Consider the following 17,950-nt stretch of genomic DNA (forward strand, 5'->3'; position numbering starts at 1 on the left):
TATGTTCTGGAGTAACTCCTCATTGAAAAAGAAAGTGTTTGTTGTACAGAAATGTATAGTATTGGTAATATGTGGTGTCTACTCTAGAACCCTTTGTAGACAGCTCTTTAAACAGTTCGGCATGGTGACAACAGCCACACAGTACATTTAGTCCTATATGGAGTGTGTTGTCAATAGTCAGTCACAGTTCAAAAATGTAAGTAGCATTCATAAGTATAACACAGGGTTAGCCTAAATTTTTCTTCAGGTTTCAAAGCTCTGTCTATTTACAGGTGAATGGAGTACAAAGACAGATAGTTCGTGCAAAGATAGACATGCTTACCAGAGTTCTGGTACATTCTACAAATTTTCAGTGTGTATGCCCTTGGTCAACCAGTATATATTCAGATGGCAATCCAATTATCTTCACTGGCATGTTTCTATCAAAGTCTGTCACAGCAGTAGTGAATCGTTCCTACATTTTTTGCAGTATCATTGGCATTTGGGGTACATATACCTTGTCTATAACATAATCCCACAGGAAGAAGTTGCATGGCATGAGATCTGGTGACAGGGCGGGGGACATGCAAACAGAGGAATATCACAAGACTGGTGTGCCCTGTCAGTGATGTGGCAGTCCTTTGTTGAGAAAGGTGCAGACAGTTGTGCTCCAGTGAGGCAGAGCCCTGTCCTGTTGAAAGATGAAAATTGAGTAGTCAGCAGTCAGTTGTGGCAACAACCACAACTGCAACATACCCAGATACACAGAATCTGTCATCGTCAGCTGATGAAGAAAAAGGGACCGTACACCTTTGTCTGGGACACAGCACAGAAGACATTCACCTCTGCATTCTCACAATGTGTCGTGTGCTCCATGACTTCATTTGAGACACAAGGTTGCTCCATGTTTTTCTCTTTACTGGACAACTAGTATTGTGAAACTAGCAAAACCTGTGCAAAATGCTCTGGTGACCAGGTGCAGGTTTTCCACATTTGTGTAGAAATGCAAGCTGAACACTCATAAGTGATTACCACTTCTCATATTCTGACACACAAAAACTCTTCTCTGTCATTGCCGTCATCTTGTAGAGTGCAGTCACAGTCCTGCCATCTAGCATGCATACGAGCCATGAGGCAATTTTTTTAAACTTAGGTACGTAGTGTATCTGTCTTCTCATGTATCAGCCATCCTTGTACGTCGTATATTTTCTATTCTGCTTGGTGTGATTAGAAACTGTTTATCATCGCTTGCTCCAGCCAGTACACTGAGCTACAGGGAAATGAACACGTGTTCCTATAAGTCCATAGTAGACTTAAGTTCAGGAAGTGAACGAAGCACTAACAAGTCTGGGGCATAGCAAAGCCGGTGTAACAATATAACAATTCTGAATCAGTATATACTCGACATCGGAAACAAACTAAGTCAGCTCAGCTGTGCAGTGGCATGATGTCAACAGCTACAAGGTACAGCAAGGAATGGTCACGCTGCGAGCCCGGGTCACAAGCGCAGCGGCAAACTGTTGTCATCGGGTGGAGCCACATGACGTGCGTGTGTCAGCACTGTCTTGCCTTACGATGGCAAGCCCCAGCCACTGCTCACAGCCTTAGTACCTCTGACATGTCCATGTCAGTGCTGAACAATGTATCTGAATCACTGTTGGGTACAAAACCCCTCTCCCCTTCAATCAGCACTTAGGGCTAGAAATGGCCTGACCTTTGCTGACCACGAAACCAGAATCCCCGCCAGTCGCTCGAGCATCACATCCTCAACATCCAGAATGGAGGCACAATCCGCATGGATTAAGTAATGACCTCTGGGCACATCTCAGGTCTTCCTATGGGGAAGTGGCCTTCTTGTGTGACGGGGCTAGCACCAACATGTTGTCATCCAAGAACATGCATGGTCCTGTGATTGTTTGGAACAGGCAGTACCAGCAGGAGGGACAGAGGAATGTGAGGCTGTGGACAGAGTCGATTGTGGTGACGGACCAGCTGCTCCTGGAGGACCATCACCTTGAATGTGTTTTGCCACCTAATGACAATCACAATGCCATAGATCCACTTGGGATTTCAGCCAAACATGTGACCCAGGTGTGAGCACCATCATGATGATAAAGGGGGGGTTGGGCCGTGGAGGCCATGCCGCCGGATGCAGGTGGCCAAACAGGAAACATGGTTGACGCCTGTGGAAAATCTCAGCCAGGCTATGTCCATTGACAGTTATGGACTATTACATGGCCAGGGAGCTGGTGAGTGCATCAATTGAGTTTATCGCCATTCGGATTTTTTCACCTGCAACTTGAACATCCTGACCAAATGATTGGCTTCCAAACTGGATGCTGGTGGTCAGGCAAAAAAATCCCAAAGTGCCAAAGCCATACAATTGTGGTCTGTTTTCAGAAACCTATGTAGCTCGGCTCCTTCTTTAAAAAAGATAGTACGTAAGACCCTGACCGTGGCCCCGGAGGATGTTGCAGACATCTGTACTACATACAGGAAATTAGAAAGGGTGTCAGTGACCAACAGCCACGCCACTCCCTGGAAAGGTCCAGCAGATCTACATGTACTCTTTGCCGTGGGTGCTCAGGACGAGGCTATGAGTGAAATTGCTGTGCTTGGGCTGACTGGTTATGCACACAGGTGTAGCCATAGTGGACTGTGTATTCAGTGATGGCATCTATGCCTGGCCAGTACACATGACCCAGCACTTGCTTTCATTTGGCACGTTCCCCATTGTGCATTGTGGAGGAACTGCAATACATGAGTGCAGAGTGCAGGAGGAACAACCACCCAACTTGCTGCATCATCCGTTGCTAACAAAATGATTCTGTCCATTACATTAAGTGCACTACTCTGAGTCCACGTCTTTGGGTGAATGTTCAGGCAATCTCTACCTCACCATAGACAATACCCTGTGAGGGAACGGGTCCCTGCTCTAATGGCAAACTCATCGAGGGTGTGCTGCTGGTTCATGTCCTAAGCAAAACACAGCAATTCATGTCTGTCAAAATCAGCATCAGGACCACACAGCAAACAAGACAAGGCAGACCAATGTTGAAATCTATCTAACTCAGTTCACTCCTCGATCCAACTGTGATCCACCCCCTCTGCCCCAATCCTTCAACCTTTCCTCACCATCACTCCCCAAATCCCCCAACATGCAAACTAACCTTACATCCGCCAAAAGAAATGCAGTCCACCATCTAAAAACTGATCCCCAGTGCTATAATCTGACCTGTAGACTATGACTTCACCACTGCTGTTTTTGAACTGCAAGGTTTACATGGCAGAAGGACTCTGCCAGCTCTCAGATACTTCCACCTACAAACCGTGCCACAGTGACCCTGTTCCAGAAATCCAGCAGGATCTCCAGTCACTCCTCAAATCCTTAGGCCCATCCAAGAACCTCTCCTTGGCATCTATTTCTCTGCTCACCCCTGCCACTCCACACACTCCTTCCTTCTACTGCTTTCTAAAGTCCATAAACCCAACCACCCAGGATGCCCCATTGTGGCCGCTTAGTGTGCTCCCACTAGGAGAATCTCTGCTCTCGTAGACCAACACCTTCAATCTATTACCCGGAACCTATCCTATATAAAAGATACCAACAATTTCCTCCGCTGGCTCTCCACAATTCTTGTCGCTTTACCACACGGTGCCCTGCTTATCACTATTGATGCCTCCTCCATTTACACTAACAACTCTAATGCCCATGACCTTGCCACTATTGAACACTACCATTCCCAATGCCTGACAGATGATAAACCAATAACCTCTTTCCTAGTCACCATGTCCAACTATATCCTCAATCACAATTCCTTCTCCTTTGAAGGCATTTCCTACAAACAAATCTGGGGTATGGGCATGGGTACCAGCATGGCACCATCCTATGCCCATGTATTCATGGTTCATCTAGAGGAAACCTTCCTAAACACCCAGAATCATAAATACCTCACCTGGTTCAGATTCATTGATGACATCTAGCAATCTGGATCGAGGGAGAGGACACCCTATTCACATTCCTCCAGAACCTCAACAACTTCTCCCCAGTTTGCTTCAAGTGGTCCTACTCAACCCAACAAGCCACCTTCCTAGATGTTGACCTCCAACTCAAAGATGGCTACATCAGTACCTCCGATCATATAAAACCTGCTAATCACCAGCAATACCTCCACTTCGACAGCTGCCACCTGTTCCATACCAAGAAATCCATTCCATGGTCATCACATCTGCAGTGATGAGTGATTCCTCTCGAAATATACTGAGGGTCTCACTGAAGCCTTCACTGATCGTAATTATCCTCCCATCCTTGTACAAAAACAAATCTCTAGTGCTGCCTTATCTTTCCAGTCTCTCACCAACTCCCAAAGTCCCACCGTCTGGCCACAGAGGAGTATTCCTCTCGTAACTCAGTACTACCCAGGAATAGTCACCATGACCAACTATTTCCTCAATCACAATTCCTTCTCCTTTGAAGGCATTTCCTACAAACAAATCTGGGGTATGGGCATGGGTACCAGCATGGCACCATCCTATGCCCATGTATTCATGGTTCATCTAGAGGAAACCTTCCTAAACACCCAGAATCATAAATACCTCATCTGGTTCAGATTCATTGATGCCATCTAGCAATCTGGATCATGGCAGAGGACACCTTATTCACATTCCTCCAGAACCTTCTCTGCCACGGTTTTGACTACCTCTTGTCGTGTCCTGAAATGAGAAATGTCCTGCCCACTATCCTTCCCACCTCTCTCACACTGGTATTCCGCTCTCAACTGAACCTGCGCAGTATACTCATCTGTCTTGCACAAACCCTGCTCCCACCCCCCGTACCTCATGGCTCTTACCCCTGTGATAAACCTATGCAAGACCTGTCCCATACATCCTCCCACCACCTCTCACTCCAGTCCGGTCACAAGCATCGCCTGTTCCATTGAAGATGGGGCTACCTGTGAAACCAGTCATGTGATCTATAAGCTAATCTGCAACCACTGTGCTGCAATCTATGTGGGTGTGACAACCAACAAGCTGTCTGTTCATATGAATGGCCACTGACAAACTGTGGCCAAGAAACAAATGGACCACCCTGTTGCTGAGCACACTGCCAAACATGACACTCTTCGTTTCAATGACTGCTTCACAACCTGTTCCATATAGATCCTTCCCACCAACACCTGCTTTTCCGAATTGCACAGGTGGGAACTTTGGCTACAATATATCCTACATTCCTGTAACCCTCCTGGCCTCAACCAGTCATTGTCCTCATCCATCCAGCCCCTTCCCTGTTCCCTTTCCAGAACACTACACAGCCTTCATTCCACCATCACACCCAGTCTTTTTACTTCTCTCCTTTTCTGCTGCTACCTACCTCCCCCCCCCTCCCCCCCCCCCCCCTCCCTACCCATCTCTCGCCTGCCCTCCGTTTAACCTGCAGCACTTCACTGTCTGCACACCATCTCCCCCTCCGTCCCAACCTCTTCGTACCCGATCCCCCCCCTCTCCCGTCACTACTACTGTCATGCACTGGTGCTGCTGCTCGCAGTGTGGCCTCAGTTGCCTGAGACTACAGTTGTGTGTGTGTGTGTGTGTGTGTGTGTGTGTGTGTGTGTGACAAAGATCTTCCTGGCCAAAAGCTTTATATGTCACAGTCTTTTTGTTGTGCCTATCTGCGACTCAACATCTCTGCTATATGGTGAGTGGCAACTTTCCTTTTCATGACATTTTTACATTCCATACTGGATTTTCCATTGTTCAGTGTCCCCTGTTAATTCTATTTGATACGGGTCCCTTACACATGGGCAGCAATCTAGGATGGGTCACATGAGTGCTTTGTAAGCAATCTCCTTTGTAGACTTATTACATTTATACCAATAAACCACAGTCTGCCATGTACTTTACTTACAATGGACCGTATGTGACTGTTCCAAATCACACCCATACAAAGTGTTAAAGCCAAGTATTTGTATGAATTGGCCATTTTCATTTGTGTTTTATTGATACTGTAGTTACAGGATACTACTTTTATTGTGAAATGCACAATTTTACATTTTTGAACTTTTAAACCAGGTTGCCAATATTTGCACCACTTTGGAATCTCATCAAGATCCAAATGAACATTTGTGTAGCTTTTTTCAGACAGTACTTCAGTATAGACAGCTGCATTATAAGCAAAAAGTCTGAGGTAACTATTAATAAATATTATGTGCAAGGTCATAATATACAAAATGAACAACAAGGCTCACAATACACTTCCCTGGGGGACACCGAAAATTAATTCTACATCTGTCAGTGATGCTGTGTTAACATGCCACAACCTCCATATCAAAAAGCCTTCAGTCCAATAACAAATTTTGCTGGATAGCCTGTATGATCATCTGGTTCCAGCTGCCAGAGACTGTGGTCATGTGTGTGTGCATTGCTTGTGCGCATGCACGTGTGTGTGTGTGTGTGTGTGTGTGTGTGTGTGTGTGTGTGTGTGTTTGTGATTGTCTATTTTTGACAAAGGCCTTGCTGGCTCAGAGCTAACTTTCCGAGAGTCTTCTTGTTGTGCCTTTCTGCAACTCGTCATCTCCTCTATACAATGAGTAGCAACTACCCTTTTCATTATATCATTTTCATAATAAGTGCTGATGTGGTACTGAGTCAAATTTTTTTGGAAACTGCGAAATATTGCATCTGTCAGACTGCTTTTGTCAATGGTTTTCAGGATGTCGTGAGAAAGATGAGAGTTGGATTTCACATGATTAATGTTTGTGGATTCGATCCTGGTTCGCATGGAGGAGGTCATTCTGTTTGAGGTGCCTCATTATGTTGGAGCTCAGAATATGTTCTAATATTCTACAAGAAACAGATGTCAAGGTTATTATGGGCAATAGTTTTGTGGGTCACTTCTGTTACCCTACTTGTAGACAGATGTGACCTGTGCTTTCTTCCAATTTATTGGTACGGTTTTTTGTTTGAGGGCTCTAGGATAGATTACAGTTAAAAAAGGTGATAAACTGGCCACAAATTTGGTATGAAATATGATAGGTATTCCATTGGATCCTGGAGATTTGTTAAATTTTAGCCATTTCAGCTGTCTCTAAACACCACTGATATCTGTATCATTTGTTCATGCAGGGAATTAAACTGGGGCGATACTTACAAATTTTTATTTGTAAAGGAACGTTTTTAAACAAAGTTCACTGGGTCTGCTTTTGCTTTACTGCCCTCATTTTCATTCTCTGTCTTGTCCTTGAGTGTCTGGACACAAACTTGGGTACCAATATCAGCATTTATGAATGACCAGAATTTGTGTGGATTTTGTGAGAAATCCTTTGAAAATATTCTAGTATGGTGGTCATTGGAGAAGACCGCACACAATTGCCCTCTTGACAGCCAAACCCAATTCATTTAGCATCTCACTATATATAACCTTATGCTTTGTTTTACACCTGCTATGCTATTACACAGCAGCCTTTATTGCTTGGGTACAAGATTATTTACAGTGATTATGTACCATGGAGGGGCCCTCCCATGATGAATTATTCTACTAGGCACATATCTATCAAGTGCATGGTCAACTATTCTTGTAAACCTGAGGCACAGTTCTTCTGTATTTTCCTCTTAAGAGCAAAATGTTTAAAGTTCCTTATTTTGAGATATGATACTACTGCTTCGTTATCTAGTTTGCTAAAATATAAATCCTTCTACTTGTTGCCTTTGTACTTTAGTAATCACTGTTGCTACAACAGTCTCCACCAATAACAGTTTGTATGTGGACATCCTCAAAGAGGTCACATCTATTTGTTGCTGTTAGATACAATATACTTCCACGATGAGTAGACTGTCTAAAAATCTTTTCTAGGTAGTTCTCAGAGAATGCATTTAGTAATGTTTTGCAGTACATCTTGCCATGCCCATCACTTACAAAACTGCAATTTTCCCAATTGATCATGAGATGATTATAAAGTTTCAGCTGATGATGACAATATGATTGGGGAACTTAATGTTTCAAGTGAATTTAGGTTTTCTGTAATGTTTCCAGTTACATCTGCAGATAAATCTGGTGGTCAATAGAAGAATACCATTGTAAGTTTATGCCTAGCCTTTGATATTGAGTCTTGCCTAGATAATCTCATGTGCAGTTTCAATTCCTGTCTCAGTAGATTTGGGTTTCTCATCTACTGCAACAAATACACCACGAACATGTGTCATTAACCTATCCTTTCGATACATGCTTAAATTTTCTGCCTAAATCTTACTGCCATCAACTTAGAATTTTAACCAGCCTTCTGTACCTAGTAAAATGTGAGCTCAACAACTTTCTAGGAGAGCTTCAAACTCTGGTGCTTTGTCATGAATTCTTCAGCAATTAATCACTAGGATTTTAATACTCTCACCTGTTTCTTTGGATCTTACACTTACACTTCAAAGTCCACTACAGCCGAGAGCTGATGTGTGTGTGTCATTTAACTATGAACTAACTATCAATTAAGTAACTATGAATTCAATCTGGCGTCACTTACTTAATATGTTAAAGTTACTAGTGCAGTGAATATGTAGCTGAATGTGGTTTACAAGATTGACCATTAACCTACTACCCATACATCAAATTAAGAGACCTCAGTGCCATTTCACATGACATATTTAGAATCACCACAGGATCATGTAACACTGTATGACAAATATTGCCTATTATGAAATGTGGAAATGCCTGCTTCGTTAGCTACATTTTGGTATTTTCTCCAGTTATCATTCAAATTCAGTATCTCATACTGATCCAAGGATTTCTAATGGACCTTGTCTTTTTGACTATGTTGTTCTGCTGCTTTCAGTATTTCATCTCTCAGAGCTACCTATTCATCTTCTGTTTAATTTCTTTCCCCCATTTCAGTCAATTGTTCCCTAAACAATCCCATTGAAACTCTCAACAACTATTGGTTCTTTCAATTTATCCAGTTCTCATCTCCTTAGTTTTTTTACATTTATGCATTTGTTTCAGTTTTAATCTTCATTTAATATGGCCACAGTCCCCTTCTGTTCCAGGGAAAATTTTACAGATTAGAATCTGGTTCTGAAATCTCGTCTTATCATTGTATAATTTATTTGAAACTGCACAGTGGCTTCAGGTCTTTTCTACGTATACCATTCACGATTCTTAAAACAAGTGCTTGCAATGATTTATATTTGCTCTTTTCAGAATTCTAGCCTGTACTCACATGACCTGCCACCACTCTTTCACTAATTCCCACTATATCCAACTTCAATTGATCCATTTCTCTTTTCAAGTTCTCTAACCTACGTACCTGGTTACAGGATGTAACAAAACTTACAGGTTTCAACCCATAGAACACCAAGTTTACTTTTTACTGTTGACATTGTGCTCCTGTATAGTCCCCACCCAGAAATCTTAATGGGGAACTATTTTATCTCTGGAACATTGTGCTCTAAACTAGATAATGCCATTATCATTAAACCATATTGTAGAGCTGTATGTCCTTGGGAAATATAACAGCTGTAGTTTCCCCTTGCTTCCAACCATTCGCAGTACTAATGTAGCTAGGCTTAGTTGACTAATGTTACTATTAATCATCTGGATTGTTGTCATCACAATATAGAAGAGATTACTTCTCCTTTTTATTACCCCCTCTGCTTATATCCCTCTGATGTGTGGTTGCACCTGCATGTCATTGAGATCCACAAGCCACCTCATGATGGCAATATTCGTTGTTTGTTGGAGGGGGTCGAGGATTTAAAGGTTATAGTGACATAAAGAAAAATAATTTGTTAAATAAATAATTACATTTTTGCTCCATTTTATGTTTAGTTTCAGGGAACCTTAGACAGCTATGGTTCCAGAGTAGCATAATTTCTGTAGCCTTTTTAAGTTCATGTCTGACTTCAGGTTCCACACCGTGTCGAACGGCAGAGCTCAGAACCTGGGCCTAGTCGCAGTTGCCAGCTTCTGACAGTGCCGCAGACACCAACCTACCTGGTGAAGCAGCATTCTGACCCACAGATACAGAGTGTAGTATCCACTCATACGCCTCTGCTGACAATTCAGCGTCAACTCTCGCAGCAGCATCAGCAGCAACACCACTTGCAGCAGCATCAACAACAACCACAGCAGCAGCAGCAGCAGCAGCAGCAGCAACAACAACAACAACAACAACAACAACAACAACAGCAGCTGCCAGTTCTGCAGCAACAGCTTCCACCACCTCCTTTCCACGTGCAGCTCGTAACTGCACCAACACAGGAATCACCAGCACGAGCACCATCTCCCTCAGTATGTGTTTACAGATTATGTTGAAAGTCTCAGTCTGTATATGCAAACATGATTTATCTATGTTTTCTTTACATTAACCTAACAAAGTCATGGTGCATGTAATAAATTCTGCAGAATATTGATCATACTTAGTTTGGATACCTGGAGCCAAGTATGTGAGACTCTGAAACTTCCTGGCAGATTAAAACTGTGTGCCCGACCGTGACTCGAACTCGGGACCTTTGCCTTTCGCGGGCAAGTGCTCTACCATCTGAGCTACCAAAGCACGACTCACGCCCGGTACTCACAGCTTTACTTCTGCCAGTACCTCGTCTCCTACCTTCCAAACTTTACAGAAGCTCTCCTGCGAACCTTGCAGAACTAGCACTCCTGAAAGAAAGGATATTGCGGAGACATGGCTTAGCCACAGCCTGGGGGACGTTTCCAGAATGAGATTTTCACTCTGCAGCGGAGTGTGCGCTGATACGAAACTTCCTGGCAGATTAAAACTGTGTGCCCGACCGAGACTCGAACTCGGGACCTTTGCCTTTCGCGGGCAAGTGCTCTACCAGGAATCTGCCAGGAAGGTGCTCAACCATCTTCAATTCTGATGAATTTTCTACAGTGTGTGCCTGAGAGCGCTATGGGAACTTGTGGAAAGTTTCAAGCTCACCTGTAACTTGGTTGAGGTGAAGACCATTTTTACTGAGACTGAAAAGTCCCAAAGAAATCTTCAAGTTTGGCATTTCACTGTTCCTAATGTAAAAGAGCTAAACTCTTGCTTCTGGGTACACTGGTACAACTTTTTGTGCTCTACACACAAATGATGAAAGTAGAGTTCAGAAAGCAATGCATTTGGCATAATCTGAGTTCAAAGTGGGCAACAAATCATGTCACGAAAAAATTTGTCCCATATTCGAATTGTTCCATGAAGAAGTTGGCCACCACTGCACTGAGAGGACTACCCATGGCCACAGCTGGAAGCACTGGCACTGGACTCGGCGATTTGCAAACCTAAGGTGTGGTACAGGTACGTCGATGATACTTTCGTTGTGTGGAGCCATGGTGAAGAACAGCTCGGTGACTTCCTAAGACAGTTGAACAGCCTCCATGCCAACATAACATTTACCATGGAAGTAGAAAAGGACAAGAAACTGCCATTTCTAGATGTGCTGGTCACAAGGGACGGCGAAAACCTGGGACACAGCGTGTATCGAAAACCGACACACACGGACCGATACCTGCACAAACTGTCAAACCACCACCCGAGCCAGAAAAGAGGAATGACTAGTACGCTCGTAACGAGAGCAGGACGAATATGTGAGCTGCAACACCTCAAACGAAAAATGCAACACCTGGAAGCTGTCCTGAGGAGCAATGGGTACTCCAAAAATTATATTAGAAGTGTAACAGAGCCAAACACTCGGTGGAGTAAGGAACCAGAAAAAGAAATGTCGGGTACGGCCTTTCTGCCATACATTCCCAGAGTGACGGATAGAATCGGCCGTATATTGCGCAAACATGGCGTGAAGTTGATTTTCAAACCGACAAGGAAGATCAAAGAGTGTCTTAGATCGGCGAAGGAGAAAAGAGACCCACTTGCAATGTCAGGAATATACCGTATACCATGCACATGCGGAAAAGTTTATGTCAGAATGACTGGACGATCCATCAACATCAGGATCGACGAGCATAAGCGACATTGTAGGTTGGGGCAGGTGGAGAAATCGGCCGTGGCAGAGCACGCGCTCAATGAGACCGACCATGTAATAAAATTCGCTGACACGGAAGTTCTGGCTGTAGAGAAGCACTATCACATGCGCTTGTTCAGAGAAGCTGTAGAAATACAAAAACACGCGAACAGTTTGAACAAGAAAGAGGAAAGCCTTAAGGTCAACGGATCCTGGCTTCCCGTACTGCAGCGAACGACCGTCGCAGGTAGCAAGAGGAGAACCGCACCGGAAATGACCGCGGAGAAGCCCTCGGACGTTGGCGCACCAGGTACATATAGTCTGCGCCCGCGAGCTCGGCTCCAGTTCACCACCGGCAATGGAGGGTGAAGCTTTGACAATGCCAGCCACTCGTGCTGGCGAAACGTCAGAAAAATCATTAGATGAACGTCAGCCGAAGAACTCGAGACAGAAGCCAATAGGCAGTTTGTCAGTAATACAGTCCTTTTTTCCTGGACAAATCTGACTAAACTCTTCATCATAAAAATGTTTTATAACTTTTGCATTCACAACCTCGGAAAGCTTTTTCCCACATTTACCCTTGGACTGTGCCAATATTCCCAGTTCAGCTTTTAACTTCCTAGTCTTCCTTACCATTCTTTCTGAAACACAAAATTCTTCCATATTCTTTTTGCTAGATCAGCTTTGGGTCACTAAGGTCAAAAATGGAACTTTATCATTATGATTTGATACATGTAATTTGTCTCTCAGTTCTTGGATCAGCTGACTGTAATCTGAAGAAGTCAAGCATTGCTTGCTTGTGGATGGTTGCTCCAGTTCACTGGGATCAAGTCCTCCCACTTCTGCAATTTTCTTAATAATTACACCTTCAACTTGACATATTTTGCACTTTGCATGCCCTTTTGCATCCGTTGCACCAATTCATTGAAATTTTGATGGTGATAGTCCAACAGCCGTTAATGTTCACATTGTGAGCAACATTAGTCTCATCATCTTCATCTAACTGAGATGTAATTTCCATTTGTGAATATTTCAGTATATCATATTCTTTTCTACAGGAAGGGCACATTTTATGGCCTGGTTTAACGTCAGACATCGTTTTAGTAGGTCAGCTGTTTCTATGTTGATTGAGTGCAAACTTTTTTGTGCAGTATGGTGTTTCTTGCAAAATGGATTGCAGCATGATCTTTGCAAAACTTCAAATCTTTGTAGGAGTAAAGCTTCATGGTGGAAGCATAGTTGAGCATTTTCGGCAGAGTGTAAACCACTCTGCCTTGTAAGAAATTCTTATTCTTCTAAGGAAAGTTCCTTTACAGCTTGTGGTCCTTTTAAAACACTGTATGTCATTAATGGCACAAATTTGTGATATACGTAACTGCATACATTAACTTGATCTTGTTTTTCCATTTTAGCAACAACTTGATATGCTACAGGCACTAAAATAAAATTGCCGAGTCCTAAATAAAGCAAAGAAACAAAATTAATAAGCAGTCAGCTTCACAAAAATAATGTTGCAGTCTCCAGTACAGTTAAATGGTTAAATTTAGGAATGAACCTGTCACAGACAGGTTTAAAATCACCAAATAAACAGCAAAATGTATATTATATATAAAAACAAAGATGAGGTGACTTACCGAACAAAAGCGCTGGCAGGTCGATAGACACACAAACAAACACAAACATATGTTTGTGTTTGTTTGTGTGTCTATCGACCTGCCAGCGCTTTTGTTCGGTAAGTCACCTCATCTTTGTTTTTATATATAATTTTTCCCACGTGGAATGTTTCCTTCCATTATATTGATAGCAAAATGTATATTTAAACACTGCAGACATAATCAACAAAATTTCAAATTTGAAGCACAATTTTTGCTCCTTACCAAAACAGACACCAAAATGAAAATAAGTTTTTCTAATAGAATGAAATGTGGCCTATTGAATGGTGTTAATGAATGTAATGTGGTAGGTGTCCATTTTGAGATACATGACTTTGAACATGGGTATATTTTGATACATTCATGTTATTTAGCAAATTTACAGTATGGTAGAGCAGTAACTAAACACACAAGCCAGGCCCAAATTTGTGATGTATGTAACACACAGACAGACAGTAGTTTGGCAAAAGACCAGGTCCATAGAGCACTTTCTCCACTACTTATGCCTCGTTAAAGTATGGGACAAATTTCTCGCGACATGATTTGTTGCCCAGTTTGAACTGAGATTATGCCAAATGCGTAGCTTTCTGTACTCTACTTCCATCATTTGTGTGTAGAACACAAAAAGTTGTACCACTATACCCAGAAGCAAGAGTTTAGCTCTTTTACATTAGGAACAGTGGAATGCCAAACTTGAAGATTACTCCGCGAATTTTCAGTCTTCGTAAAAGTGGCCTTCACAAAAGTGGCTCTAGCACCTCAACCAAGCTACAGGTGAGCCTGAAACTTTGCATAAGTTCATGTAGCACCCTCAGGTAGATACTGTACAAATTTCATCAAAATTGTAAGTGATCGAGCTGGGAGTATCTTCTAAACTCGGACACTTGACATGGAATGCCCCTTTTGTGAGCTTATGTGCCAAGTAAATCGCTTGTAGGTGTGTGCTTCATTGTACTCATTTTTGTATGTTCTTTCTCTCTTTAAATGCACATGACCATGAAGTAGCTTGGTTGTTCTTGATGATGAGGGTAACTGAAATTGTGAAATTGCCTTTGAGAATGTAATTTTTGCCCCCCCCCCCTCCCCCCCCCCCCCATTCTCACACACTCACCAAACACACTTTATAAGCTGTGTGAAGTCCACCATACATGGCTGCATCCATAAGCCCAAAACTCCTAAAATTAATGTCTGGGTCAGAACAAAGGGACAATATGTAGCAAAAGACTTGTATTTTAATGCTAAGACAATGTCCAGGAATACTGGAACAAGTTACCATCAACAGCTTATCCTATGATAGAGCTTGAACTTTCGCTGAGTTGTCAGTATTAGACAGACAACACTGTGAGGATTTTCAAATAACCTGCTTCTGGAAACCATATATCTTTATTTTCATGGATGATTTCAAGTAATGTGCTCTGCAGTTTGCAGCATTAGATTTGTAGCCGATACTTTCGTTATTTGACCTCAACAAAGTGAGAATTTGCACATCTTTTTAGAACACCTTAATATGGTCCACCCGAATATTCTCTGTATTTTGGAGTTGGAGAAGAACATTTGCTTATGGTAATGTTCCTCCCTTCTGTAGAATCTTCACGGATGTAGAGAAACAAAACTTACTATGTTGAATTGGCTTTTCTAATGTTGTCAACATTTAATTAGTTGCTGAAGGGAATAAACATTATATTAGCAGATAAATGTTACTTATTTTGCTATGGCTGTCTTGTTGTCTAATGTTTCTTCTTTGTTCCTGTATAAACTTACCAAAATTATTGGTCCAGAGTGTTTCAGTGACAAGTCACTGGCTTATTGTTACTATTTATCACCATATCGATTTAGTTTTACATCCTTGACACATTTTCTACAACACCAGTTGTTAAGTAAATGCATTGTGCAACATTGCTGCACAAGACAAAGAACATAATTTCTGAGACAGTCACACAGACCAGTGCATCTTAATGCTAAGCCAAGTGGCATGCTTAGCACCTAAATTACATTATATAGTATAACCACAGCTTCCAGTACCTTCTTGGACTGGATGTAATCCAAATTAGTGTTAACATTACTGGCTTAACTGAAATTGCATTTCAGATATTACTTACGTAATCTTTTCTGGAAATAGTTATTTACACAAAGATTTATGCACCTAAAGATTGCCCACCTGGTTAGCCGAGTGGTGTAACGCACAGCTTTCCAGAGTGGGAAGGAGCGCCTGGTCCCCGGCGCGAATCCATCCGGCGGACTTGTGTCGAGGTCCGGTGAGCCGGCCAGTCTGTAAATGGTTTTTAGGCGGTTTTCCATCTGCCTTGGCAAATGCGAGCTGGTTCCCCTTGTTCCGCCTCAGCTGCACTATGTTGGCGATTGCTGCGCAAACAAGTTCTCCATGTACACGTAGACCGCCATTACTCTACCATGCAAACGTAGGGGTTACACTCGTCTGGTGTGAGATGTTCCCTGCGGGTGGGGGTGGAGGGTGTCCACCAAGGGCTGAACCACACAATAACCCTAGGTTTTGGTGTGGGGCGGCGGAGGGATGAAGTGGACTGCAGTAGTCGTCGTGGGTTTGTGGACAATTGTGGCTGCAACGGAGATGGAGCCTCTTCGTTGTTTCTAGGTCTCCGGTTAACATACAATACAATACAATACAAGACACCTAAAGATTCATAACAGAGGTTGCAACTTCCTGTATTTGTACACAGTCAACTGTATTATGGATAATAAAATTAGAAAAATGATAAATGAAAACAGAAATTTTGTTTATATGGTAACTGAGGCACAATAATATTATCTTTGCTGTAAAACAGCTCTTGGATCGTTTAACTTGACAACGTGATTACTAATTTTCATGGTTTAAAATCGATATTGTGAAATGGAAAATAAAATTATAATATCAGAAAAATAATATTTTTGTGATCAAACATATGCAAAAATATCTTCAAATGTGGAATATAATTTAAGTATCAAAAATTAACTCAAGTCTGGCCGAAGTTTATATGGAATCAAACATTTCAATTGATGTACAAAAGTTCTGAGGAGGCGAGATCCATTACAATATCCTTCCTGGATGTGTTGATCAAGAGAAAGTGTGAGTGCATCTTGGCTCATTATGTTAATAGGAAGCCAGGTCTGTACTGCTTTGCGTCGTCAGGTTGATAGTTGTCATCATGGCTTAGTGTGAAGGGATATTTCATACCTGGGTTCATAGGGCCCATGTTATTCCAGATCCATAAAGTTTGTCAGCTGAGTTATCTCATCTTGTAGTTATGTTTCACCAGAATTGGTATAGTCAGAGACAAATCATATGCACATTGTACTATCAGCCAACCATGAACTGGATGAGTGATGCCAATAACAAGGTGGTGCCTAAGGCTACAGCTTTCTTGACTTATGCGGCTAGTGTTTCCAACAGGATTGGTTGTATTTTGTGGAAACATGTTGTGAAGTAAGATTAGAGCCCTTTCCGGTCCGTGAAGGATTATCTTAGTTTGCATAAGGTGGTTGTATACCATATCCTGTGCACTTCTGTGCTGTAATCTATTGTTCAGACCCAGACCATTGGGGTATGGAGGACTAGTGTATAGAGCATAAGCAACACACACACACACACACACACACACACACACACACACACACACACACAAAACCTGAGTAAATCTGTCATTGCAAAATTATTTTACTTGTACTGATCATTATACGGACTATACAAACATGTAAATTCTGACATGTGCTTCCAGTTGCTGGGATATTGTTATTAAGAATGCCATTGAGATTAAACTGAAAGTGACCATACAAATGTAAGATGAAAACTGAAAAGGGATCTTTTGTCAACAATTTTGGATTTTGAACTGTTGATATTTTTACATTCATCATTAAATTCTAAACAATTTTTAAAAAAGATTTATATCTCTAAATTTGAGTGAGTTACAAAAGGCTTAATATTCGTGATGAAAAATACAGATAATGCATTTTAAAGTTACAATTTATTATCATTTTTTGATTGTTGTTGTGGTCTTTAGTCCTGAGACTGGTTTGATGCAGCTCTCCAAGCTACTCTATCCTGTGCAAGCTTCTTCATCTCCCAGTACTTACTTCAAACTACGTCCTTCTGAATCTGCTTAGTGTATTCATCTCTTGGTCTCCCTCTATGATTTTTACCCTCCACACTGCCCTCCAGTGCTAAATTTGTGATCCCTTGATGCCTCAGAACATGTCCTACCAACCGGTCCCTTCTTCTTGTCAAGTTGTGCCACAAACTCGTCTTCTCCCCAATTCTATTCAATACCTCCTCATTAGTTATGTGATCTACCCATCTAATCTTCAGCATTCTTCTGTAGCACCACATTTTGAAAGCTTCTATTCTCTTCTTGTCCAAACTATTT

General features: G+C 42.1%; 2 protein-coding genes across 2 annotated transcripts in view; both read left to right on the forward strand.

Annotated features, from left to right (window-relative positions):
- The window catches only part of LOC124613723 (longitudinals lacking protein, isoforms H/M/V-like), a gene marked incomplete at its 3' end in the record, with an annotated part of 232,414 nt that extends 222,327 nt beyond the window's left edge, over positions 1 to 10,087 (forward strand). The window contains exon 8 of the mRNA XM_047142443.1: positions 9,869 to 10,087. Within this exon, the coding sequence (XP_046998399.1) occupies positions 9,869 to 10,087 (219 nt within the window). The remainder of the gene's footprint in view (positions 1 to 9,868) is intronic.
- Positions 10,088 to 10,143: 56 nt separating this feature from the next.
- The window catches only part of LOC124612873, a 65,249-nt gene continuing 57,442 nt past the window's right edge, over positions 10,144 to 17,950 (forward strand). Inside the window, exon 1 of the mRNA XM_047141312.1 lies at positions 10,144 to 10,252. The gene's annotated coding sequence lies outside the window, so the exon portion shown is untranslated. The remainder of the gene's footprint in view (positions 10,253 to 17,950) is intronic.

This window comes from Schistocerca americana, chromosome 4 (assembly GCF_021461395.2).
Source record: "Schistocerca americana isolate TAMUIC-IGC-003095 chromosome 4, iqSchAmer2.1, whole genome shotgun sequence".
In the NCBI taxonomy this organism is placed as follows: Eukaryota; Metazoa; Arthropoda; class Insecta; order Orthoptera; family Acrididae; genus Schistocerca; species Schistocerca americana.